The sequence below is a fragment of the Pygocentrus nattereri genome, chromosome 1 (assembly GCF_015220715.1).
Source record: "Pygocentrus nattereri isolate fPygNat1 chromosome 1, fPygNat1.pri, whole genome shotgun sequence".
NCBI classification, from domain to species: domain Eukaryota; kingdom Metazoa; phylum Chordata; class Actinopteri; order Characiformes; family Serrasalmidae; genus Pygocentrus; species Pygocentrus nattereri.
Window position 1 is genome coordinate 27,391,244 of NC_051211.1, and position 27,093 is coordinate 27,418,336.

The 27,093-nt window shown below is 44.7% G+C and overlaps 2 protein-coding genes across 2 annotated transcripts in view; one reads left to right on the forward strand and one right to left on the reverse strand.

Moving 5' to 3' along the window:
* Window positions 1-30: 30 nt before the first annotated feature.
* Window positions 31-5,930, reverse strand: csrp2 (cysteine and glycine-rich protein 2). Its single transcript, XM_017682106.2, has 6 exons — window positions 5,732-5,930; window positions 4,188-4,307; window positions 2,532-2,700; window positions 1,908-2,037; window positions 1,178-1,271; window positions 31-1,011 (listed from the first exon to the last, which is right to left on the reverse strand). The coding sequence occupies exons 2-6, from the start codon at window positions 4,297-4,299 to the stop codon at window positions 935-937; spliced, it is 582 nt and encodes a 193-aa protein (XP_017537595.1). The 5' UTR covers window positions 4,300-4,307; window positions 5,732-5,930; the 3' UTR covers window positions 31-934.
* An 8,206-nt stretch (window positions 5,931-14,136) lies between these two features.
* Window positions 14,137-27,093, forward strand: part of aebp2 (AE binding protein 2) — a 25,821-nt gene continuing 12,864 nt past the window's right edge. Inside the window, exons 1-3 of the mRNA XM_017682120.2 lie at window positions 14,137-14,795; window positions 22,033-22,243; window positions 26,970-27,077. Coding sequence (XP_017537609.1) covers window positions 14,290-14,795; window positions 22,033-22,243; window positions 26,970-27,077 — 825 coding nt within the window. The 5' untranslated portion in view covers window positions 14,137-14,289. The remainder of the gene's footprint in view (window positions 14,796-22,032; window positions 22,244-26,969; window positions 27,078-27,093) is intronic.

A 27,093-nucleotide genomic window follows, 5' to 3' on the forward strand; every position in this document is an offset into this window, starting at 1 on the left:
ACACTTTTTTCAGAAACAACTCTCAACAGCTGTGGGCTTATTACGTTTATTTATTTCCTAAGATCATTAAAATAGATTCCAGTTTAAACCCGAAAAAGCTCCAGCACAGGAAAGCGATTCTGTAAAACTACCATTTCACAGAAAAAAAGAAGACCTGGAGAGTGTGTGTGTGTGCTTATTACACTTAGTGAGCACTTTATAAAGTACAGCTATCTTGTATCTACATTCATTCATTGTCCATGCCATCAGCTCCACTTAACAAATGTGCAGTTTGGATTTCTGCAGTTACAGACTGTTGTGTTTCTTTGCCCCCTTTCACTCTTTTTCAATGGTCAGGACCACCACAGAGCAGGTATTAATTGCATCGTGTATCATTTTACTGCTGTAGTGACACTGACTTGGTGGCATGCTTGGGTATTTTGTGCCATTACAACTAGATCAGAAGCAGCAAAGCTGCTGGAGTTTTTAAACATTGTCCACACTATTAAGACACTACCATGTAGGTTAACGTTGGTTTACTTCGGGGCAGTCTGGGCTGGAGGTTAGGGAACCAGCCATGTGACCGTCAGCTCGCCGGTTCAGTCCTCTGAGCTGATGAGACATGACTGAAGGGCCTAACTGCTCCCTGAGCGCTGTGGATAGGACAGACTACCACTCCCTAGTGTGTATGTAGGTGGTTTCACTGCACAGATGGGTTGAGTGCGGAGGTGAATTTCCCCATTATGGGATTAATAAAGGGTAACTACATCTAAAGTCAGAGACAACAGCTCATCTGTTGCTGTATTGTTTGTGTGGGTCATCCTGTAGTCCATCAGTGGTCACTGATGGGGTTATGGGTGTAGATACAAGGTAGATGTTTCTAATTAAGTGTTCAGTGTATGTATACACATATATATCACACATATATATGAAAATCATTGAGAGAGAGGGTGTGTCACTGAGCGTGCAGCAGGGTTCCTGCTCCCTGTCCGTATCCAAACCCTTTTGGTCCAAAGTTTTTAGCATAACACGCTGTGGGATAGAATGGAGAAAAAAAAAAAGTAAATTAAAACACAAAAATAAGGAAATAACAAACATATCATTTAAAATTAAGTAAATATAACTCTACCTACATTCTAACTTCACTTGTTAACACAGCTTTCCTAAGAAAAGTGAGCGGGCTCTTATGGCCCCTGACCTTTGCAGTAAATTTCTCCATCTTTCTCCGTCTGTGTGGTCGACTCCAGACCTTTTCCACATTTCGCGCAGCGGAAACAGATCTTGTGCCATGGCTGCAGAGAGAAACGATACAAGATCAGGATAAATCAATCAAATTACACACACACATTATATGGCCAAAAGTATGTGAACAACCCCTCCTAATTCTTGAGCCCATTCTTTCAGCCATATCCACTGCTATCAGGTGTATAACAGTGGTTCTCAATCCTGGTCCTGGAGCATTCCCTGTAGTTTTTAGTGATTTCCCTTTTCCAGAAATCCTGATTCAGCTCCTTTTTTAGCTGAAGTGTGTGTGTTAGAGCAGGTAAACACAAAAATGTACAGGATAGGGGGTACTCCAGCACCAGGGCTAGAAAATTGTGGCCTATAAAAGCAAGACATATCAATATTTCCACAGGTAGACTGGCAGTAGAAAGGGCTCTACTGAAGAGCACAATGACTTTAAATAGGGCACTATCGTAAGACACAACCTTTGCCAAATGTCTGCCCTGGTCAGCTGTAAGTGCTGTTGGAAGTGGAATTGGAAGTGTTTAGGAGAAACAGGCCAGCCCATAGCGGTAGATCATGCAAACTCTCAGCCCAGGGCGGCAGAATGCTCATGTAGATGTGATGGCCATATAGTATAGAACTGTTAGTATTAGCATTAATATTTCTAGTATGTTTATCAGATTTTTTAAATGAATTCACACCTTTCCTGCTCCTATAATTTTCTCCGCAGCGTACACACTTTCTCCACAGCGTGCACATTTCTCAGACCCTCCATACTTCTGGGCAATTTTGGAGGAATTCGGGTTAGTGGTGGGTCGGTGGGTCTTCCTCCTGTAGGAAATTCAAGGTCGTTTCAATTACACTACAGACAGAATTATAGTGGTCACTTCAATTCACGTAAGTCTCTGATCACAGCGCAAGGTCCAGCGCAGCCTCGGGCCTTCCAGCTGACGTGAAAGAGTGTCTTTGTTTGAGTGGGTCAGGTCAGCTGGTCTGTTCTGCAGCCTGATTATGTAACATATTCTTATTACACACTCTTTCATAAGAACTGGGCTGGAGCTGAAGCTGGTCAACAGAAGCAACGGCTGGAATGAAGCTTCTGTCCAGAACCAAAAGAATCTGAAAGAATCAAAACGAGTCTTTACTCAGACTTCACTAAATGTAAACCTTTATAGGAATGATATAAAACAAAGTCATGGTCAGAGAACATTTAAACCCTTAAAGATTGAATCAGAGCACTTTTTACAGTTCCGTTTCCTCGCTCCGTCAAACTCGAGCCCAATCTGACAGACACAATTGCTTCTGAATGAAGAAAATCTGTTTACTCCTCTGGCTTGATGCCAAGTCTCTCTCCACGGTCCATGTTGAGTGTTCCAGCTCCTTGACCATAGCCGTAACCCTTTGGCCCATATTTCTTCCCGTAGCAGGATTTACAGTAGAGCTCTGTATCGTGGATGGCCACTGTGGTGCTGTCTAATCCTTTCCTACATACCACTGCAAAACAGCAGACAGCCCAACAATATCAGCATATTAAACGTGACTGTAAGTGTACAGAATGTTAACTGTACAGCACAACTGTATAAAATATTAAGTGCACAGTAAAACATTTATTAACTAGTATTTACTGTATACAGCATAACTGTGGAATATGAACTATACAGTATGACTACAGAGCATGTTAACTGCACAGAACATTAGCAATACAGTAAAACTGTAGAATATTAACTACAACCTTCAAGATAATTATAGAATATTAACTACACAGTAAAACACAGAATACTAACTGTAGCTTCAAGTACAACTATTGATCTTGAATTGAACTATACATAATATTAAGTAAAAGTAAAGAATATTAACTGTAAAGTAAAACTGTAGAGAATATGAACTGTAAAGTAACACCAGAGAGAATATTAAATGTACTGTAAAACCGTAAAGAATGTTAACTGTACAGTAAAATGGATGAGAACTGTACAGGACAACAGCACAATACACCTGTACCTGTAACTGCAGCCTACAGTAAAACGGTACAGAACACTAACTACACAGTGAAACCAAACAATACTCACCATTGCCCTCTAAAGCGGTCATTAACAAGCAACAAATAAACAAACTTTACGCACTGCTGGCCTCTAAAGGTGTTATTAACACAGGGAAGTGGTGCAGAATATTAACTACACATTAAAACAGTACAGAACACTGACTGTGCAGCACGGCTGTGGAGAGTGTTACCTGCACAGCCAGCAGTGGAACAACTTCAGTAGATTCAACATTCTATATCGGAACCAGCAGTAAACACATGTATTTCATCTAGTTCATATCAGAGTCCCACACCCGATCAGCTGATTGCTAAGCCCTCTGTGAGCTGCTCAGGGTTAGTCAACGCTGGACGGGGACACTGAGAGCGGGTGGGCCTGGAGTTTAGAGCTAAAATTATCTTCAGGCAGCAGATTCAGATGCACAAACTAGACCTTTGTCCCAGAATTGTTCCAAACAATAACAAACAAGTAAACAAACTTTAGCAGTGAGGTGATGAGTCTCAGCTCAACAGGAAAAACAAAATACCTCTCCTCTTATTCACCTCTGTTTGAACACATTCAGATCGTCCACGTCAGTTAGGAGTCATTACCAACTGACCACGAGATGACCGCAGCTGATTACCACAACACTGAACATTTCTATGTTGGCCAAGAAGAGGAATAACAATAACAATAACAATAACAATAATAATAATAATAATAATCTTCATTCACTAATTCATCACTGAATTATCTCCACTTTTCAGAAACAGCCGAATAACTGTTTCCTGTAAAGTCATAACAAAGCCCTGTTCAGACAGAAGATGCTCCATGAGAAAATTCCCGAGCTTTGACCAAACCGTACACAATGCTAATAAACATCTTTATTCTCTATCACACTGTGTGTTTTGTGAAGGGGTGTGTGTGTGTGTGTGTGTGTGTGTGTGTGTGTGTGTGTGTTCTTACTGCACACAAAGCAGGTCCTGTGGAAGCTTTTTCCATCACACTGAACTTCCTCGGCATGATACACAGTTCCTCGACATGACACACACCTGTTCCCTCCGCCCCAATGTGGCATGATGAAGACTAGAAAGAGGGAGAGGAGGGAGAGAAAGAGCAGGATAAGCAGGAGGAAGAACAGAAGGAGGAAGTGAAGGAGAGGAGAAAGAAGGAGAAAGGGGATAAAGTGGAAAAGAAAGGAAGAGGAAGAGGAGAAGAGAGAAGAAACAGGAGAAAGAGAATGAGAAAGCAGGGAAAGAGAATAGAAGGGAAAAAACAGGTAGAATAGGAGGAAAAAGAGGTGGAAGAGGAGGGGGACGAGAGGGATTATCATCATTACTATTACCGTTATTCTCAGTGTTTTTGCTACAGAAACAATTACTCTCTCATTTTTTGAAGTTGTTTGTCCCTCTGACAACCGGAGGCAGGGTCGCCGCTGGAATGTGTTTGATCTGCCTGGACATGTCCAGAAAAGGTGAGGGCTGGTTGTTTCTGCTGATCTAAGGTCAGCTCAGTCCTGCAGATCTTTCCTGCTTCCCTGCAGCGCAAGAATAGCGAAGGCGAACAAAAGCAGAGCGCAGCGCAGTGTGGAGGCGCGTGATGCTGAACAGCATCGTTATTCAGACTTCAGAACACACGGCCTCTGCTAAACCAGGGAGCTGGTCAGGCCAGTCTCATCAGAATCAGTTCACATGACTGTCCTGCATCTAAGGTCATCTGCATTTTAGGACAAATAAAAAATGTAAACAATGTGATTTAATCAAAAACTAGAAATTACCATTATAAAAAAAAAATCACTGTAGATCTGACCCATGTGTATTAAATCTGACCAGACAAATGGTAGCCTTACTGACCTATTGACCCTAAGCTTAAAAACTTTCAAACCACTTATTCAAGAGGATCCACAATTAGTAACATAGTCCAAAAGTCCTCTTCAGGTCAGCTTTCTGACCCCTCCACACGAGCAGTGCCTTTACTCTGTGGTCACTCATGGTCATTTCTTTTAGACAAAGTGTAAAAGTGATCCTGGTTGGTTTTTGTTTGGGTCAGATGAAGCCCCTCTGTGGTTAATTAAAGCCTCGTGAGCAGGTCAGACCCAGACAGTCTGGCTTGGTGAAGAATAACTGACTGTTTTCTAAGAGTAATAAAGGCTCGAGCGCGTCGCCAGATAAAGGGCAGTCAAATCAGAGTGACCGCTTCATCTGCAGCTTCATTTTCCTCTCAAATATTTACAGCTCTTCATGGGCTTTGTGCTGAAAACCAAACACTGATAGCAAACGAGGCTCCTTCAGCCTCTGGGAGCTAAACTGAACGCTCGACCAACGTCTGTCTGAAACTAAGTAAACTAAGAAACTAACTAAGCCTGAAACTAAACCAAGCTTAGTTCGAACCCAAGTCCTTTTCGCTCATCGTGCGAGATAAACAGTCTGCACAGTAATCTTCACCGAACGAAAGGTCAAACCAGAGAGGCGCTCAAACCAACAAATTCGACTGATAGGACGTCAACCCACCTTTCTGCCCACGAACTCGTCGACCAGATAAACAGGAACGCTTCCCCCCTCTCCCTCTCTCTCTCTCTCTCTCTCTCCTGCAGCAGACTCTGCTCTGAATGTCTGTCGCGTTTAAAGAATAAACGCTTGTATATTCGTCTGAAGCTTCCAGCTCCTGAACTCTACCAGCTGCTTCTGGAGAGAGTTTGGGAGAAACAGAGAAGAGAGAAAGAGGGGAGGAGAGAAAGGGGAGGGGTTATGCCATAAGGGGCGGGGCCATATTATAGCTCATCGTCTACGTCTGTATAATTAAAGTGCAATTCATATGAATTTGACTGCAGGATCGTTTGCAAAACAGAGTCATTTTAACAAAAAGACAGAAATTCGTATCAGATTCATTTCTGTTTATTTATTTATTTTTTTTAAATGAAATTTGAGCTTTAAAGGGGGACGGGGGGGGGGGGGGGGGGGGGGGGGATAGCACTGTCGCCTCACAGCGATGAGGGCCGGTGTTCGATTCCCTCCTCTCTGTGTGCATGTTCTCCCCGTGTCTGTGTGGGTTTCCTCCAAGTTCTCCGGTCTCCTCCCACAGTCCTAAGGCATGCAGTCAGGCCAGTTAGACATGCTATATTGCCCCTAGGTGTGAGTGACTGTCTGTGTCTGTCTGTGTCTGTCTGCCCTGCAATGGACTGGTGACCTGTCCAGGGTGTATCCTGCCTTCCGCCCGATGACCGCTGGGATAGGCTCCAGCACTCCCCCGTGATCCTGAGAGAGAAGCGGCTTAGAAAATGGACGGATGGATGGAGTTTTAAAGGGGACCTATTATGGTTTTCTGCTCCCCCCCCTTTCCTTTAATTTGACATGTGACAGAGATGGTCTTGAAAATTTGCTGTGTTTAGCATGAAGCAGTCAGTTCGTCCTCCAGCGCTGAGCTGGTGTTTGGATGCGAATGCCCAGCTTTTGCTGAGAGAACTTGTGAATACAGGTGTATCAGGTGTGTAGGCCTTTGAAACGGGAGATTCTACAGTGTAATACATCAGAGACCAGGGCCATGTAAATTTGGTGTGTGTGGTCAGTTAATCATCACGCTGTTATATCCTTTAAACCACTTATCTTTATTTATGGGCACACAGAGGAGCACACTCAGAGAAACGTGAATACATAATTGCACAACACCATAAAACATATACTTTAAAGTAGGCTTGGTTATGTTTGTCATGCTGGAGATGTTCCAGATCTGGCTCTGATATTTAGTTGGCCCTGAAAGTCTTGATCACCTGTATCAGGTGTGTTAGATTAGGGTTGGAGCTGAGCTCTTCTGGGTGGTAGATCACCAGGACCAGGGCTGGGTACTCCTATTCTAACATACACACCACAAGTCACAAGTTGTGGAAAGAAAGTAGCCAAACAACATTCAAAAACAGATACACTCTTCACGAGTTGAACTCACTAATAAGCATTCGGAGACCTTCACTATCTAACTCCATCTAGTGGACTAAAAAGTTTGGCCTCTGAAGATGCTCAGGAGCTCATTGGAAATGTTTTAGGTTTAGGTGAGAGCATTGCACAGATTCTCACTGTAGAATTACATAAAAAGTCACTGAAGGCAAGTCGGATTTATGTCTCAAATCGGATCTTCTGAAAGTCCGTCCACACTGTTATTTGCAAGTGCATCAAGACTGAGACGTGTCCATAAAAATCATTTCAAACCGCCTTCAAATGTAGTTGGGATTTGCAAAGGTCTGATTTCATGCGGGTTTTTTACTGTCCAGGCTATCAAAAATCAAACTGGATACAATCTGGATACGCCAAAAATTGGATTTAGGCTGGCAGTCTGAACATAACCAGGCCCATCCAAAACAAAATGTTGAATATTATCACAGACACTTTCAGATGTGTAATGAATTTGTTTTATTCATGCAAATGTGATCCCTTAAACCCAAACTAGCCACCAGTTAGGTAAATATTTTCATTACAGACAAAATGTAATTATGGAGTGTTCTTATATTACGAATAGTGCCCCCTAATGGACAGTGTGCATATTTAGGGTTATCAGTATAATAATAATTACAAAATGAAGGCTTGTGATATGTGATTTCTTCAGTTCTTAAAAGACTGAATATAACATATTTAGCATCTAAGAATTCAGGCACATTCTCTCTAAATGAGTATTTTTTTATTTAAGAATTGTAGTCAAAAATATCAGAATTCAAATATGAGTCAAAAATATTAGAATGACGTATTTCAAGGTCAAAGATTTAGGAAATTGGTCATTTTTGTGAGCCTGCACTTGTAATGTTGACATGTAAAGAGGTCTGATGTGATCTGACACCTCTGACTTTTAAAGAACTATTATCAGGCTCTACAAGTTACAGCAGCTCATAGTCCAACTTTACATGAAATATTTTCGGCATTCACCGACTCTAACACACCAATTAAATCTGAATGAGTCAAGTGTGCTTGAGCAGGAAAATTAAGCCCTCCAAGACTGTAGTTCCCCATCTGTTTAAAGCCTGGATTAAAGTTTAGTATAAAGATACTGACCTCTCATTTTCACCTACACAGAGACAAGCAACAGGGCTGCTCTGTTTGATCCCTCCTGTTTGCTTTAGACATAGAGCCATTACCTGTTCTGGTGAGACAATACATGGTTTCAAGTCCAGAACTACCTCAACCAAAATAAAACTGTATGTAGATGTCATCATTTTACATGTAACTAAACATCACATAAGCATGTGTTTAGTTGTAGCTAAATTAGGAACTTTTGGCACTGTTTCAGGTTACAAGATAAACTGGAATAAAAATGAATTGATGCATTCAGGACCCAGATTTTACTTTCTCTTTAGGATTCTCCTTGAATTAAGTGATCTATAGCAACTATAAGTGATAAATGCATACATACATTATATAGACTAGGGCAGTCATGGGCTGGAGGTTAGGGAACTGGCCCTGTGACCAGAAGGGTTCAATCCCCAGCACCAACAGTCCATGACTGAAGTGTCCTTCAGCAAGACACCTAACCCCAACTGCTCCCCGCGCGCTGTGGATAGGGCTGCCCAAGTGTGCTCACTGCCCCCAGTGTGTGTGTGTGTGTGTGTGTGTATTCACTAGTGTGTATGTGGTGTTTCACTTCATGGATGGGTTAATTTCTCCATTTGTGGGATTAAAAAGGTATAACTTTAAGCAGACCAAGCATATTGTACAATGTCAGTGAGAGTTCAAGAGAGTGGACTGAATTGGAGAGCAGATTTAACATGTAAAATTCAACTTTGTTCTAGTATAAAAATCACACAGCAATTCAGAGGTGGGCAATAAACATGTAAAATCACGATACTCCAGAAAGTTTTTTACGATACACAGTGTGTCACAATATTTTTTTTTCCTGACATCTGCACTCTCAGAAATAAGGGTATGAAACTGTCACAGGGGCTTTACCCCTCTTGTCACTGGGGTGGTACCTTCGAAGGTTCATCTCATCTTTAGTCAGGGAACATAATTGTACCAAAACCCATTGAAATTAGTTGTATTGACTCCACACACCTCCTCTCGTCTCCAGGCTTTTTTATTTTATGGTTCTGTTTTTAAAAATTAGGTTATAAGAAAGATACAAATACGTACTTTCACATGGAAAAAACTTACTTACTGTACAAAATAGGACCTTAAAATCACTTGTGTACATTGTACATGAAAATGTAGCTGCACAGAACCTTTATTTCTAACAGTGTGACAAGTTAGAACAAAGTAGTGCCACAGTTTAAAACTACTAACAAAAAACTATGAATCAAATCACTTGTATTCAACATTTCACAAACAGTGCTACACTAAATCCAACAAAACAGGACTAATTATGCTCTCTTCTTAATCAAACAAGCAGCTGGGAAATTATTTGTAAGTACTGATGATACCCACAATATATGCAGAAAAGCCTATTGTGACATTTTGTAATGTAATTTATCATATCGCTGTTGTCGGAAGAAAACCTTGTATCTCCAAAATTGTAACTTTACAGGAGAAGGAAAAAAACTACTTTACTTTTAATGGAACTCAATGGAACCTGACATCTTTCCAAGCAATTTTGGGCCATTTCCTTTGGTCCATTCATCATGAAATTTACACACAATGTAAAGACCAAAAGGCCTTTTCAAATAATATTAAAAACTGAAAAATGTCAAAAAATGGAGATATGAGGTTTTCTTCCGACAGCAGCGATATATTCAATGTTATATGACAAAAAAGTAAAATAAAATAAAACAATGAAATGTCCACCGTATACAGCAATAGGCAACCAAACGTTGTCCTCATTCAACGGTCTATGGTTGCTTCGATACCGTACTCTAAAGTACAATAAAAATATAACCGCAATGGATTCGCTAACTAAAGGCACTGAAGACATACCCTTGAGTGTTCCACCTGGGACAAGACCGTTTAGTACCTTTTATCTGAGCGTGTATGTACAGTTTGTACAGATAAAGATATGAGCAGTGGATATCTACGTAAACATATATTTATGTAATATGCATATTTACAATTAGTTAAAGTGCACGTTTGCACTCAGTAGATGAAAGGACCTTATTCCAAAGGAGTATGACATGGTATATTGTGAATACAGTCATTATAAGGCACATTATAATGTGTGTTATAACATATATGAGGACGGAAGCTGTGGAGGATGATGGAGAGATGATTCTCTCTGCATGTCGGACAGTTCACTGTAGCTTTGGCTTGGTGTGTCAAGAACCAAAGCAGATGGACATGGACGATGTGATGATGGTTTCTATTAGAGTGGTGTAGAGCTGGACCAGCATGGCCTTCTTTATAACTGCTGTGCAGTGTCTATCCCACTTGAGAGCCTACTGGGTGGTGGTACCTAAGAGTTGGTAAGCTAGATGTCTTACTTCCTCCCAGTACGTGGATTCATTGCTATTTGAGACTGATCACAGCAGCGTCACTCAGTTTTTCTTAATAGGTTCATGGCTTTTTAGAAAATACAGTTTTTTTTTTCTCACTTCAGAGCGACATTCAGGTTTTTACTTTGTTCAGGCCCCTAGTGGTCAAAAGACCAAAAACCTGTGTAGCATGAAAAACTTAGTAAAACAGAAACGTAAACGTAGTTAAACTAAAACTTAGTAAGACAGTGCTGCTTAACTCGCTTTGGCACCAAAGGCTAAAAATAAACAGCTTAATAGAAAAAGGGTCATTTTTTAGTCTAGTCGAGAACTTCAAACCCAAGATTTGTACATTTTAAAGGTACAGTGACATCAACATGATGCCATTACTAGAAACCTGTAATAGTCAATGAATAATAAATCAGTTTTAAAAATGATTATGATTCTAAAATCATTTAGAAAACTATAAAATCAAGAAAATGGTTATAAAAAGCTTAATTTCCACAATGTCGTCATTCAGATTCAGATTCAGATTCCTTTATTGATCCCAGGGGGAAATTGCAGTTGTTACAGTTGCAACCATTTATGTAAAAATAAACACTTTACTAATAATTTAAGACAATATATAGAATTTACAGTATGTACACCAGATTTAAGTACTCTACACACACAATTGTTGTTATTGCACATATGAACAGTTTTTTGAATCACACACTGAGGGAGGAGTTATGGAGTTTGATGGCCACAGGTAAGAATGACTTCCTGTGGCGCTCTGTGGTGCATTTTGGTACGATGAGTCTTGAGTTGAATGAGCTCTTGTGTCTCATCACCATATCGTAGAGTGGGTGGGAGCCATTGTTCATAATGGCCCGCAGCTTAGACAGTATCCTCCTCTCCGACACGGCTGTCAGCGAGTCCAGCTCCACACCCACAACATCACCGGCCTTGCGGATCAGTTTGCTGAGTCTGTTGGCGTCTGCCACCCTCAGCCTGCTTCCCCAGCATGCAACAGCATAGAGGATAGCACTCGCCACCACAGACTCATAGAAGATCCTGAGCATAGTCCGGCAGATGTTGAAGGACCTCAGGCGCCTCAGAAAATAGAGACGACTTTGGCCCTTCCTGTAGAGGGCGTCAGTGTTCTTAGCCCAGTCCAGTTTATTGTCAATATACACACCCAGATATTTGTAATCCTCCACAGTGTCCACACTGACCCCGCTGATGGACACAGGGGTCACCGGTGCCTTGTCCCTCCTCAGGTCCACCACCAGTTCCTTTGTCTTTGTCACATTGAGCTGCAGGTGGTTCCGCTCGCACCATGCAACAAAGTTCTTCACCGTTGCCCTGTACTCATCCTCTTCACCCTTGCTGATACATCCAACTATTGCAGAGTCATCAGAAAACTTCTGAAGGTGGCAAGTCTCTGTGCAGTAGCTGAAGTCCGTGGTGTAGAGGGTGAAGAGGAAGGGGGAGAGGACAGTACCTTGTGGGACTCCAGTGTTGCTGACTACTCTTTCCGACACACAGTGCTGCAGGCGTACATACTGTGGTCTGCCGGTCAGATAGTCAACAATCCAGGACACAAGGGGGGCATCTACCTGCATCACTGTGAGCTTATCGCCCAGAAGAGCGGGCCAGACGGTGTTAAATGCGCTGGAGAAGTCAAAAAACATGACCCTCACAGAGCTGGCTGGCTTATCCAGGTGAGCATAAACTCGGTTGAGCAGGTAGATGATGGCGTCTTCAACTCCCAGGCGGGGCTGATAGGCAAACTGGAGGGGATCTAGGAAAGGCTGGACTATGAGTCGGAGCTGATCCAAGACGAGCCTCTCCATGGTCTTCATGACATGAGACGTCAGTGCCACTGGCCTGTAGTCCTTGGCGTCACTGGGTTGTGGCGTCTTTGGGACAGGAACAATGCAAGATGTCTTCCACATCATGGGGACCCTCTGGAGACTCAGGCTCAAGTTGAAGACACGTTGAAGTACTCCACAAAGTTGGGTAGCACAGGCTTTAAGCATCCTGGGTGGAACCCCAGCAGGGCCTGCAGCCTTGTTTGTGTGGAGTCTCTTCAGTTGTCTTCTCACCTGGTCAGCAGTGAGACACACTGTAGAGGAGGTGGGTGGGGGAGGGATGGAGGTGTGAGATGGGCTATCACACGAGGGGGGCAGGCTATCTGGAGGGGGAGGAGGGATGAGTGGTATGGTCTGCTGAGGACTGGCAGCAGAGGAGTCAGGCTGGGGGGGGACAGAGCCTGCCGTGTCAAATCTGTTAAAGAACAGATTTAGCATGTTGGCCCTGTCCACACTGACCTCTACTCCTCTGTTGTTGTTGGACCTGAAGCTGGTGATGGTCCTCATCCCATTCCAGACCTCCCTCATGTTGTTCTGCTGGAGTTTCCACTCCAGCTTCCTCCTGTACATGTCCTTCGCCTCCTTGTGGTCTGACCTACCCAGAGGGGGAAGGGGGGAGCAGCTGTATGCGTCCTTAACATTAGCATACAGCAGGTCCAGTGTTCTTTCCTCTCTGGTGGGACAGTCCACATACTGCGTGAAGTGTGGTAGTGCCTTGGCCATAGCGACATGGTTAAAGTCACCTGATATGGCGATGAAGGCACTCGGGTGTTGCGTCTGGAGACGTGCTGTAGTTGAGTAAATGACGTCACTTGCCGACGTCGGGTTGGCAGAGGGGGGAATGTAGACAGTCACGATGATGGCATGCGAATACTCGCGTGGTAAATAATATGGCCTGAGTCCGACAGCCAACAGCTCAATATCCGGGCAACAGGTACGTTCCTTGATGGTAACGTGACCAGGGTTACACCAGCGGTTATTAACTAGCACAGCGACACCACCTCCTTTGCACTTACCGCTCTCGGTGCAGCCCCGGTCGGCCCGAACAGTCTGGAAGCCATCGATGGAAACATGGTCATCCGGGATGTCCTGGTGTAGCCATGTCTCCGAAAAGCACATTAGACTACACTGTTTTGCTGTTAAACAGTAATTCTAGAAGGTATGTTATTTATTTTTAAACCCTTTTTGCTCAATTACACACACACACACACACACACACACACACACACACACACACACACACACACACGATTAAAGGCAATCCGTTGATTGGCACGTTGGCAGGTCTGACGTCACAATCGCCAAATTTAGTCCCGCCCAACTCCAATCAGACAGAAGAAAACGATTCATTTTTTTAAAATTCCCAGAAAAAGAGACCAATGTCATTCTTTCCCTGCCGGTTTAACGAAGCCGTCACAAAGTCGTGGAGGATAAGAGGAGGTGGTGAAAGCGAGCAGACAGGGGCTTCAAGGAGCCGATTAGAGCGGTGAACTGCGAGGCAGGGGTCGTCTAGTCTGAGTGGGTGTGACTGGCTTCTGCTCTTGTTTAGTTCATTTTTTCATCCAGAAGAAATGTTGTTCACGCTCTGTGAAGTGGAGCGTAGGTTTTCACGAAAGCGCATTTTAGCGAAACTTCTCGCGTTACAGCCGCTGTTTAAAGTAGTGGAAACACGTGGAGGCACTGGGAGCTACGTCACCGCTGGCCCCGCCCCGCACGTCCCTGCTCAACCTCTCGTTGTGTGCTGGTAGCTTTAGCCGAGGAGAGAACAAGTGCCCGCATTTTGCTTCGGTCGCTGCCCTTTTAAACCTAGACGCCCACAAGACACCTCTCACGGTTAGAGATGGCCTCCGCGACCTCCGATGCGTCCGAACAAGACTCCGCCAAAGCCAGCGACCAACACGGCGCGGTAAACGGCGAGGAGAAAGACGAGGGCCTGCGCGCTCCGGATCAGGAACCGGTTGATAGCGAGAGTGTTAAAATGGACGAGAACTGCGAGCTCGACGGAGGGGAGAGGGAAGACGAAGCCGCGGCCGGCGAGTCTGCGGAGACCCCGTCCAGCGGAGGAGAGGGTCGGACGGAGACAGAAATGGACGCTGAGGCGGAGGAGGTGCTGAAGAAATGCCACGAGCAGAAAAGCTCCGACAGTGCGGAGTGCTCGGCAGACGTGACGGGGGAGCTAAAGCAAGAACAAAGAGAGGAGAGCGTGTCCTCACCCGCCGAGTGCGCCGCGAGCAAAGGTGAAGAGTGCCAGGACAAAACTGGCCGCGGGATCAAGAGGAGGGCCAGCGTGGAGATGTCGTCCTCCTCGGACGGAGAGCCGCTCAGCAGGATGGACTCAGAAGACAGGTTAGTGCGTCGACCCGCGCGGCTGACGAGCAGCTGCACCCGCCTGCTGGTCACTGGCCTCACGCGGAGCCGATCCGCTGCCCGTGCCGGTGAGAGGCCGCTTCTCCGCGGCTCTGCGTGCGGCATAGGGCTGGGAAACCACGAGCCCGGCGTGAACGCGCTCCCTCGCTCGGTCTCTCTCGCCGGGTCAGCTGCTCTTCGCAGGCTCTCCCGGTTAGTCGGCTCGCACTCGTGAAGTGGCGAGAACGCGCGATGAGCAGCGACTGTCGCCGCATGGCATCGCTTTCCGTGTAGCCTGGTTTCAGAACTCCTCTCTGGGAAGGAGGGAAAACGGTTATTATTGTTATTGTTGTTATTATTGTTATTGCTTTTATCTTGAGTTCCTCAAACCTTTTTACGCCAAAGCGCCTGACCGCTCACGACTCCCATCCAGGCTGGAGGAAAAAGAGTAATCATGTTTTTAGCTCTTTATAATTTACTGAGACTAGTCACCATTTATAGTGTGAACAGATGAAAATGTTTAAAAATAAGTCCCTCTAACAGAACATCATTACATTTCTGTACATATTAGAAGTCATTTTCCCACGAGCACCGTAGCTCTGGACTTCTTAGGTCCCAGTTTGATGGAATAGAATAGAATTAGAATTAACAGCCAGTTTGTCACACTGGAATTTGACCTCTGCATTTAACCCACATACATGTACACTAGTGAGCACGCACACTAGGGGGCAGTGAACACACTTGCTCGGAGCGGTGGGCAGCCCTATCCATGGTGAGCAGTTGGGGGTTAGGTGTCTTGCTCAGGGGCACTTCAGTCATGGACTGTCAGTCGAGGGGATCGAACCGACAACCTTCCGGTCGCAGGGCTGGTTCCCTAACCTCCAGCCCACAATGCCCCCTATGACGAATGTCATTGAACGTTACGTTACATGCTTAACAACGATGGTTCTTCAGGGGCTCTTTAGGAGAGGCAGTGCTTCTATTTAGAACCACGAGTTCTGTATTGAACAATTCAAATGGTTCTTTACATGGTGCAATGGTTCTTCAGATTGGTGGAGAAAGGGTTCTGTATAGAAACTTTTTGGATTCTGTTGTTACGATGTCAAGCTTGTAATAATAGGAGAACCCTTTTTTGTGTTCTGTAGAACCTTTTTCAGAAAAGCGTTCCATCACCCTTCTGAACCTTCTGCTCCGGTGGAAGTTATGAGGTCCTGTTGTATCTTCGCTGTTATCACCGTTAAGTGTAGTTCGTGCAGCATGAGTGTTTTTCTTCGCTCGTGTCTTTTAGTGACAGCAGTGTTTTTAATCAAACGCCCGGATCTCATTTTTATTACATTAAAACAGAAATAAAAGAAGAGGAGATTACAGTGCATTCTAAAAATATGTGTAGAACCTATAAACCGTTGTAAGACTGTGGCTCTAAACGGGTGTTACATATATATTCATGTATTGTTAATTAGCTCGTTGTATTGTTACTGTTCATTAACGCATTTTGTTGATTATTTATTCTTTCAGTGAAATTGCATTGGTACAGTGTAATCTGAAAACATCGCTGGAACGTTGTCATAGGAAGCAGCATGAAGCGCGAAACTGAGGAATCGTCGCTGATTTAGCAGCGCTGGCCAGGCTGCTGAGTTTGTTTCAGCGTTCAACTTTCTGGTCAGCTCTTGTCGTGGGGAACCATGTTTTCGATTCTTTATGATGACGATTATGTCGCTGTTGTTGGAAGAAAATCTCGTGTCTCCATTTTTGACATTTTTCAGTTTGTGACGCATTTTGAAAGCTCTCATTGTCCTTTACATTGTGTGTACATTTCATGAGGAACGGCCCAAAAGAAATAACACAGAGTGACTTGGGAAAAACTCTGCTTCCATTGACTAACATTTAAAATAAAGTGTGTTTTTTCCTTCTCCTGTGAAGTTGCTATTTTGGAGATACGAGGTTTTCATCCGACAGCAGTGATGTGCAGCTCTAAAAACACTTCACACCTGGGCACATACTTAACCCAGGTATAATGGTCTTCACACCCAGGTCACGTTTCTTCCTGCTTTCTTGCTAGCCAGCACACTGTTGTATATTCTTGGAAATAATTGCGGTGGAGCAGTTACTAGCTAGCCATCTGGAGCAGTTGGAATAGCACTGTGTGAATAATGCCGTGCTTATCCTTATGTTACAGATAGGAATGCTGGAGACTCTTGAGTCCTGCCTCTGTCTACTGCTGAGAGATCACCATGGCTTTGACAGGAGCAGAACATTTAATGAGGTTAAAAAGGCTAGCCATGAATCAGTGTTGGTGTCATTCAGGCAGGTTATCTTCTCTTTAGATATTCTGCTGCTGCGTCCTACTTGTGACCCAGTAGCTTATAGCTTGGCAAACATTTGACAGATCAAGGCTGTTTTCACACCTAGTTTGTTCTTAACCAGAATGAGCTATTTTTATGACATTTGTATTTTTTTTGGTTGGTTTTATACTACAATACCTAAAGGGCACCAGATTTCACATGACTGCTTGTTTATCAGACATTTTGCCGGGATAGCAGTTGCTCTCTTACTCTTACTGCCACCATTTGAGCCAAGAACAGTCCTTCTGTGCTATAGAGACGCTCAACGTCAGTATGTATCACAGTATGATGGATATCTGCTTCTTTATGATTGGGGTGTCATTTTCACCAATCGAATCACTGATGCAGTAGGTTTCTTGCTTCACTGTTGTTTAGCGCTCATCTGCCATTAGTAGCAGCAGTAGTAGACCGTCTTTCAGAATTTGCACGTTTAAAAAAACACTGCTGTAAGATGAGCTAAAGAAAAGGTTTGATGGGTCCTCACCCAACAAGGCTGGTGTGAAGCAGCCCCAGACCATCCTGTTTTTTATTATTGAAATTGTGAATTCTCTGTAGTACATTGTGGTACACTGATTTTGAATATGGCTTAAATCTGAGTTAATATTTTGGCAGTATTATTTTTTAAGTAGTCATACGTTGAAAACCTTTCTGTCTCCTGAAACCCCAGAAAATGTGAAATGCATGCAGTGCACCATTTTCCTGCGGTTGCTCGTGAAAAATCATGACCTATATTTTATGTGAGCTTGAGAAATGGCTCCAGTTAGAATGTAGATCTTTGGTTACATTAGAACACACCAAATTCTGAACTGCTTCCTATGTAGACCCTCCTTAAATGAAACTGCTTCCACTGCCGTGTTTTGGTGGCAAGGAGACAACATGAGTAAGAAAGGTTGTTGGATGCTTATTGTGCATCTGTTGGCTGTCAGTCAGCCAGCAGCCCTTTGCACCAACAGTGAAAAGACAGTGTTAGAAACAAGTTGATGTCTTTATGGCGATAACATTCCAGCCAGTGTCATTCCATATACTGCAGTTACATGTTCCAGACAATTTTACTGCCTTTGATGGTGAAAGAGCACTGGTAATTACTTGGCACCCCTGCTGCTATGCCATCCATAGTAAATGGATTGTTAAATATAACTTGTAGCTCTGCCTAAGGCAGTTTAATTTGTTTTAGCTCCTTGTCAATTTCAGGATTTCTGGATAGGCATTGGAAATTGTTTTTTGCTATTTGATCACCCTCCTTTCCTCCCTGATGCTGTTTAGACACCCAAGTGCAAATGCATGTGATTTTTTTTTATCAGTTGCATTTCACTTACCACGACTAAAATGCCCCATACTATTGAATAAACACGCTGCTTATTGCTATTATTAGTTTTCTTTTTTATCAGGGCTTTACAAATGGCTGTATCAAAAACAACAGAATCCAGGAACTCTTACTGTTAAAGAAAATCTCAGAATACACCTGTGGTGTTTTTAAATATTATAATATATTTGAATATCGTTCCCATCACCGTTTAGGCGTAGGTCATTATTTTAGTAGATGAACGTATTTCATTTTGTGAATCTATGCATATGCTTCCATCTTCCATAGCATAATGCTTTAGATAATATCCTTTAACCACGAATCACTAGTGTCTTTCATTTCTGTTTCTAAATAGTTAACATCTGCATTATTTTTTTTGAAATTGGAAAACGGTCCTCAACACAATTCAGAAAAAAAAATGTCGCTTGCATGTTGGCTGCCTCCAAGGAACAACACCGTGAATGCTTCTAGGGGGATGTCACCTGAGCAAGTGCCCCAAAAGTGATGGTGTCATCATGTAGACCTGTGTGTTGGAAGAATGCTGTAAGCAGGCAATGGCAGAAGGAGTGAGAGAGCAGGAAGAGGAGCCACTGTAATGTCTAACAGATGCCTTGTCTGGCCTCCTGTGGACATGTTGTCCACACGTGCATGCCAGCCCTATCCCATAATCAAAGCTGCGAGGGCACGTTACAGACCACAGAGTGGCCTAAGCTGCTGCTGACTGCATTCTGGAGAAAGAGCAACTGATTTCTAGACTGCGTTTCAGACCATTAGGGCCGGTAGCTGAGTCTGGTAACAGTTAATGCGTGGACGCTGTCAGGAGTTCATACGTTTTGGTTCCAGCGAAGTAAGATTGAAGCGGAAAGATGGAAAACTAGTGAACTGTTGCTGATATGCAATGTATGGGATACTACAGTTCATATAGGGATGGTTTTAGTTGAAGTTGGAACTTTGTTTCTGACCAGAAAGCTTAGTTTTCATGTTTAATTTGGGCCTGTGCCCGATCGGTTTATCAAGTTACTGCGGTACCCAGTGCCACTAAAAACTAAGAAAACAAAAAGGCTTGTTTATTGATTTTTTTTTTTTTTATTTTTTTTTTGTGTACTAGAGCAAAACAACAGTATGCAGTATCCCCACATGTTAATATAACTCCTATATCCTACATTAATAACACATTTATTATACCTACCCTGTTGTAAAAGTGCAGCTGTGCTGGTTAAACATGGTCTGCTGCAGCCAGGACATTTAAGGACATCACGCCACAGCATCCTTTGGAACAGCATGAGTAAAAGCATGTCTTAGCTTTTGTTCATCTTCTTTTTTTTTTTTTTAACTGCCTTAGGCAGAAAGTGCTTCAGAGAAGCAGGTGAAGGGATAAGCCAAACAGCCACAAACTTTGAAATGGTAAAGTTCTGGCAACATTCGCAGTCCTGTCCTTTTTTTGTAGATTAATTAGTTTTGTGGCCAAATGAAAGCTGACAGTATATGACAACCACAGCTTATACTGAACTGCGCTTTTATTTGACAGCGATTAAGACCCATTTTGCAGGGTGTCTCTGTATTTTCTCCCAGGTGCGCTTCATTATGAAGCACTAACAGAAAATTACAGGACTAAATGGTCCCATAATTCCCACCCAACCCAGTTTATCCATGGTTATCTGAACAAGAGGAATCTTTTGGCACTGGCCTAGTTTGGTTAATAAAACTGTTTATGAAGAGCCATGCTACATAACTCTATGTAATTGGACACATTTCGTTTGCTTGAGTAGAGATGCCATAGTCTCACTGTTCCTCTCCTGATGATGATTCTGATGGATGAAGTCAGTGTGCTTCTATACTGAAAGCTCAAATGTCCATTTTTAGCAGAAGCAGTTATGTGGCTTGCAATACTTTACTTACAAACTAGAATTACACGAAAGTGTTGCAGATTTAGAACTGCAACCAAATCACCATCCGTAATGAAACGAGTGAAAAGTTTGGTGTGCAGACTTTTTGTTTAGTCCTGGGTCCTGATGGAAAGACAGAAGGTTCAGAAACATTTAGTTTATCCAGTTTCAGGCAAACTTTAGCTCTCATCTTTGTGAAGTTTTATATTTTTGTTCGTGTGTGTAGAAGGGACAAGTGGCCTGAAGCAGCCTCTATTATTATCCCACCCCTTGCGCTAAGGCACAGCCTGGTGCATTGTCTCCCGTGGATGTGGGCAGTCAAGTTTGAAAAGGGAGCAACAGATGGAAGCTTCTGGAGCTGTATGTATGGCAGTCTTATTCTGCCCTCACTTCAAACCTGTGTGTGTGCGTGAGTGAATAGCAGCTGAAGAAGGACAGCGGAGCCCCCTGATGGCCTATTCACCGATTCACTTGCTTTCATGGTACTTTGTTGACATGGCTTTGTCTCAGAGAGAGGCCAGGAGCCATTCTTTTTTTCACTGGGACGCTGCACAGCTGCACGTGCTCTGCTGAAAGATGGAGTGTAACAGGCCTGAGTCTCTTTGCCTGGAGTTGTCTGCTTTGGACCTGTTTACTGTGCAAACACTTGTGTATTGTGAAAGAGCGTGGCATGTGCTGTGGTCGTAAGTGGCACAGTTTGTTAAAAATACTCTAATGTAATTTTGTTTCCATGTATTTCTTTGTTTGTTAATGCTTGGTTGCTCTTGCTGGACTTCTGTGTGTGTGTGTGTGTGTGTGTGTGTGTGTGTGTTGTAGGTAGTACAATAGGATTACGCAGTTAATTCTCATCCAGGGGCCGGTTGCACCAACAGGTCTTTATTATGGTGGTTTTAACTGCTAAGTCGGTTCATAGCTAAGATCAGTTTTCAGAGAGGACTTTATGCTGGTCGCACAGCCAAAGTGAGGCTGGCTTCTATGAATTCTACATGAAATTATATTGAACTTGAATTGCGTGAAGGCCCCTGCAACTCATTAGAAATTCAGTCACAGCCTCTGTACTTTGAGAAACAATGAATCAAAACAGCAAAAACGCATCACATGAGCATGTCAAATGACATTCTGTAAACCGCCTAAGTGCACTGGATCAGTGGACAAGAAAATAACGATGTTTTTTTGTGAAGTACAAAAGGAGGCCCCCCCCCCCACCCATCAAGATGTTCTTACTCAAAGCTTATTTAATGCCTTTCTTTCATCACAAAGATGCCCAAAGGAATGAGAAAATTAGGAAAACTTGGGCTTTATGTAAACAGAATGTTTTACTTTATTGTTTATATTTATATTTCAGGCATGCCGTCTAGGTGTATTGTCTCACTCCTTGGGTTTCTTGCTAAAAGCACCCCAAAGAGTTGGGCAGGTTAGAACTATAATCAAATCAGCATATGACCTAAATGTAATACGTAGTTCTGCTGCAGCAGAATTTTCCAGGGGAAACACTGAAAATGCCATGTAAATGTAAGATGACAGTTTTGTAGTTGTGTGGGAATTCTAGACTATACACAGTTCATTCATTTTCATAATTTGCTATACAGAATGCTTCCCAAGAATGAACGACTCGCCCCCTATACTGCTCACTTGATGCACGTAGACCTGTGTGTGATTTACAGTGCTCAATCTGTAGTGTCCCTCTGTCTTTCTGTGTGTTTCAGTATCAGCAGCACTCTGATGGACATGGAGAGCACTGCATCCAGTGGGCGCTCCACGCCAGCCATGATGAATGGCCATGGAGGGGCAGCTACGCAGTCTGCCAAAGGCTCATCATACCCGTGTTGTTGGGACCAATGTCCACTGCTCTTCACCAATAGCCCAGACCTTGCAGAACACATCCGCGGAGTCCACGTGGATGGCCAACGTGGAGGGGTCAGTCTCGCATTCCTGTCTCTTTGTGCGTTGTGTCGGCATGCCATAATGGTTCCAAGATATGTAAACTAAGTGTGACCGTTAGTCACAATTAAACATAAATTTATGTCAAAAAATGCTGGCCGAAACTCTTCAGTGATAAAGGCTTAACCCTCAAGAAGCTGGAACTCTAAACATTACCAGAGGCCTTTTTCCACTGTAGAGCCAAACGGTTCCCAGGGCTGTACAGTGCCATTCGGTGCTGGTGGGGACTTATGAGAACGGTTTCAGTTTCTTTTTCCATCTGCTGTGCTGATAAATCAGAACCAGGAAATACTATATAAAATGATGCATACGGGTTGTTCAGTAGCACGTTCATTTCCAGCTGTCACTCCAACACCTGTCACTTGATTTTGTTCTCTCTGAGTCTTTATTTGAGGGGGAAACATAGAACCAATCAGTGAATAACTGTCATTGCCCTATCCCATTGAGCTGTTCTGTGGCCCAGTGCACGGTTAGCTAACATGAGAAGAACATGGTTTGTAAGTGTTCTGTGATGAACCGTCTGCGTGTTGATCAAATAATCCCTAAATTTGACAATAACCAAGACGATGGGGCTCTGATTGATTAGTCTGATTTTAGCGTCTCCATACAATGTAAAAAATCAAAGGGGGAAAAAAATGCAGCGTTGCACTCCGTCGGTTCTAGATTCAGTATGAGATACATGTGTTCTGTATTTATTTCTTTTTGGTCCATAAAAATCCATCTCTGTGTGAATCCATCCATCCATCCATCCATCCATCCATCCATCCATCATCTTCCGCTTCTCCGGGGTTCGGGTCGCGGGGGCAGCATCCTGAGCAATGAAGCCCAGACCTCCCTTTCCCCAGCCACTTCCATTAGCTCCCTGGGAGGGATTCCGAGGCGCTCCCAGGCCAGCTGGGCGATATAGTCACGCCAGCGTGTCCTGGGTCTTCCCCGGTGGACTTGCCTGTGACACCTCCCAAGGGAGGCGTCCAGGAGGCATCCTAACAAGATGCCCGAACCACCTCAACTGGCTCCTCTCGACGTGAAGAAGCAGCGGCTCTACTCCGAGTCCCTCCCGGATGACCGAACTTCTCACCCTATCTCTAAGGGAGAGTCCAGCCTCCCTGCGGAGGAAACTCATTTCGGCCGCTTGTATTCGCAATCTCGTTCTTTCGGTCATTACCCAAAGCTCATGACCATAGGTGAGGGTGGGAATGTAGATCGTGCTGACCCAGCACCAATCCGCCTGTCAATCTCCCGCTCCCTTGTACCATCACTCGTGAACAAGACCCCGAGATACTTAAACTCCTCCACTTGAGGAAAGAGCTCATCCCCGACCCAGAGAGGGCTCTCCACCCTTTCCTGCGTGAGAACCATGGCCTCGGATTTGGAGGTACTGATCCTCATCCCGGCCGCTTCACACTCGGCTGCAAACCGATCCAGTGAAAGCTGAAGTTCACGGCCTGATGTCCCCAATAGGACCACATCATCTGCAAACAGCAGAGATGTGACCCTGAGGTGACCAAACCGGACACCCTCCATCCCCTGACTGTGCCTAGAAATTCTATCCATAAAAATTATGAATAGAATCGGTGACAAAGGGCAGCCCTGACGGAGTCCAACTCTCACTGGGAATGAGTCTGACTTAGTGCCAGCCATGCGAACCAAACTCCTGCTTTGTTTGTACAGGGCCTGAATGGCTCGTAGCAAAGAGCCATGTACCCCGTACTCCCGAAGCACCTCCCACAGAATACCCTGGGGAACACAGTCGAATGCCTTCTCCAAATCCACAAAGCACATGTGGACTGGTTGGGCAAACTCCCATGAACCCTCCAGAATCCTGGAGAGGGTAAAGAGTTGGTCCAGTGTTCCACAACCAGGGCGGAACCCGCACTGCTCCTCCTGAATCCGAGGTTCGACTATAAGCCGGACTCTCTTCTCCAGTACCCTTGCATAGACCTTACCAGGGAGGCTGAGGAGTGTGACTTCCCCTGTAGTTGGAACACACCCTCCGGTCCCCCTTTTTAAAAAGAGGCACCACCACCCCAGTCTGCCAATCCAGTGGCACCACCCCCGATGTCCACGCAATGTTGAAAAGGCGTGTCAGCCAAGACAGCCCCACAACATCCAGAGCCTTGAGGAACTCGGGACGGATCTCATCCACCCCTGCTGCCCTGCCGCCAAGGAGCTTTTTAACTACCTTAGTGACTTCGACCTCAGTAATGGACAAGCCTATTCCCGTGTCCCCAGACTCTGCCTCCTCACTGGAGAACGTGTTTGAGGACCTTCTCAATCCCATATCAGTCTCAATCAGTATTCCTTCCACCGCCCAATGACGTCTTCAGGCGAAGTCAGCAGCACACCATCTCCACTATATACAGTGCTAGTGGCACACTGCTTTCCCCTTCTGAGTCGCCTGACGGTTTGCCAGAATCTTTTCAGAGCCGACTTAGTCACTTTCCAAGGCCTCACCGAACTCTTCCCACACCCGGATTTTTGCCTTGGCACCGACTGAAGCCGCAGATCGCTTGGCCTGTCGATACCTGCCAGCTGCCTCTGGTGCCCTACAGGCCAACCATGTCCGGTAGGACTCCTTCTTCAGCTTGACGGCATCTCTCACCTGGGGTGTCCACCACCGGGTTCGAGGATTACCGCCCCGACAGGCACCAACTACCTTGCGACCACAGCTACAGTCAGCCGCTTCAACAATGGAGTCAATGTCCCCCACCTCCCCCGATATCTGGTCGAAGCTCTGACGGAGGTGTAAGTTGAAGATCAATCTGACAGGTTCTTCTGCCAGACGTTCCCAGCAAACCCTCACTATACGTTTGGGTTTGCCTGGTCTGACTGGCATCTTCCCCCACCACCTGATCCAACTCACCACCAGGTGGTGATCAGTTGACAGCTCAGCTCCTCTCTTTACCCGAGTGTCCAGTACACATGGCCGCAAGTCCGCTGACACGACAACAAAGTCAATCATTGAACTGCGGCCTAGGGTGTCCTGGTGCCATGTGCACTTATGGACATCCTTGTGTTCAAACATGGTGTTCGTTATGGACAAACTGTGGTTTGCACAGAAGTCCAAAAACTGAACACCACTCGGGTTCAGATCAGAGAGGCCATTCCTCCCAATCACACCCCTCCAGGTCTTGCTGTCATTGCCCACGTGAGCGTTAAAGTCCCCCAGTAGGACAATCGAGTCTCCAGGAGGAGCACTTTCAAGCACCCCTTCCAAGGACTCCATGAAGGCTGGGTATTCTGAACTGCTGTTCGGTGCATAAGCACAGACAACAGTCAGGACCCGTTCCCCAACCCGAAGGCGTAGGGAAGCTACCCCCTCGTCCACCAGGGAAAACCCCAACATACAGGCGCCGAGTCGAGGGGCTATGAGAAAGCCCACACCTGCCCGCCGCCTCTCACCATGGGCAACTCTAGAAAAGAAAAAAGTCCAGCCCCTCTCAAGGAGATTGGACTCAGAGCCCAAGCTGTGTGTTGAGGTGAGCCCGACTATATCTAGCCGGTATCTCTCAACCTCACGCACCAACTCGGGCTCCTTCCCCGCCAGTGAGGTAACGTTCCAAGTTCCAAAAGCCAGTTTCAGCAACCGAGGATCAGAACGCCAAGGCCCACGCCTTCGGACACTGCCCAATCCACAATGCACCGCACCCCTACTACTGCCCCTCCCATCGGTGGTGAGTCGATGGGAGGGGGGACTCCTGTAGCTCCTTCCATGAGTGAATGCCCGGCCACCAGACGCTCACTGGCGAGCCCCTCCCCCAGGCCTGGCTCCAGGGCAGGGCCCCGGTAACCCTGATCCGGGCAGGGTACACAAGTCCTGCTTTGTTGTCCTCATAGGGGTGGTTATGGATCACACTTTGTCTGGCCTGTCACCTAGGACCAGTTTGCCATGGGAGACCCTACCAGGAGCTTTTGCTCCAGACAACATAGCTCCTAGGGTCCTTCAAGCACACAAACCTCTCCACCACGATAAGGTGGTGATCCATGGAGAGGGTGGATACACCCAAACTCTGTTTTTGTGTTTACACCTATTAGCTTAAGATACTTTTAATTTATATTCTTGTCACACCAGTGGCTAAACTTGAGAGAGAAGTATAAACCACCTGCAATTCCAGTCCAATGATGCTGCGCTGAGGCAAGTTTGGAGAGTAAAGACTCGAATCTGAGTGAATGAAACTCTAACTATTAAAGTTAGAGTGGGAGCTTATTTCTATTTCTTCATCTGTTCAGAACATAGCAGAGCTAGTATAGTGGGGGTGAAGGGACTGGATTAACAAAAAGGCAGCAAGAGGACATTTACAATTTATTCATGACGATAAAGTAACTTAACATTTGAGAAAAGGTAGATGAGCTTGTATTATTTGTAAAATGTTAAGTCGGATTATTAGTCATGTCAAAATGATGTAGTGACTTTCCTGACCCCCCCCCCCGGATGTTTTATATGCTTTGTACTCATATCTGAAGTTTAGAAAATTATTTATTTAATGCTTGCAGCCTGAATTTCTGGCTTCTGTAGTTCTTCTTCACTCGTTTTGGTTAGATGTGATTGCTATAGAAACTAATACCAACAACAACACACCCCAGTCTGCTGAATCTTAATTAAGAATTCTAGATTAAACTAAAGCTTCCATTGTATCTTGGTAGCTACGGCAGCCTAACATGATTTGTTACACTGTACGAGTGAATGTGTTCTCTGTGGCAGGTGTTTGTGTGTCTGTGGAAGGGCTGCAAGGTGTATAACACTCCTTCCACTAGCCAGAGCTGGCTCCAGAGACACATGCTGTCTCACAGTGGGGACAAACCTTTCAAGGTATGATTGTGCCTCA

Coding starts and splice junctions, on each gene's coding strand:
- csrp2 (XM_017682106.2), bottom strand. CDS start 4,299: ATGCCACATTGGGGCGGAGGGAACAGGTGTGTGTCATGTCGAGGAACT. Junction 2,701..4,187: donor CAGGACCTGCTTTGTGTGCA/GTAAGAACACAC, acceptor GCTGTTTTGCAG/TGGTATGTAGGAAAGGATTA. Junction 2,038..2,531: donor CTTGGCATCAAGCCAGAGGA/GTAAACAGATTT, acceptor AATTTCCTACAG/GAGGAAGACCCACCGACCCA.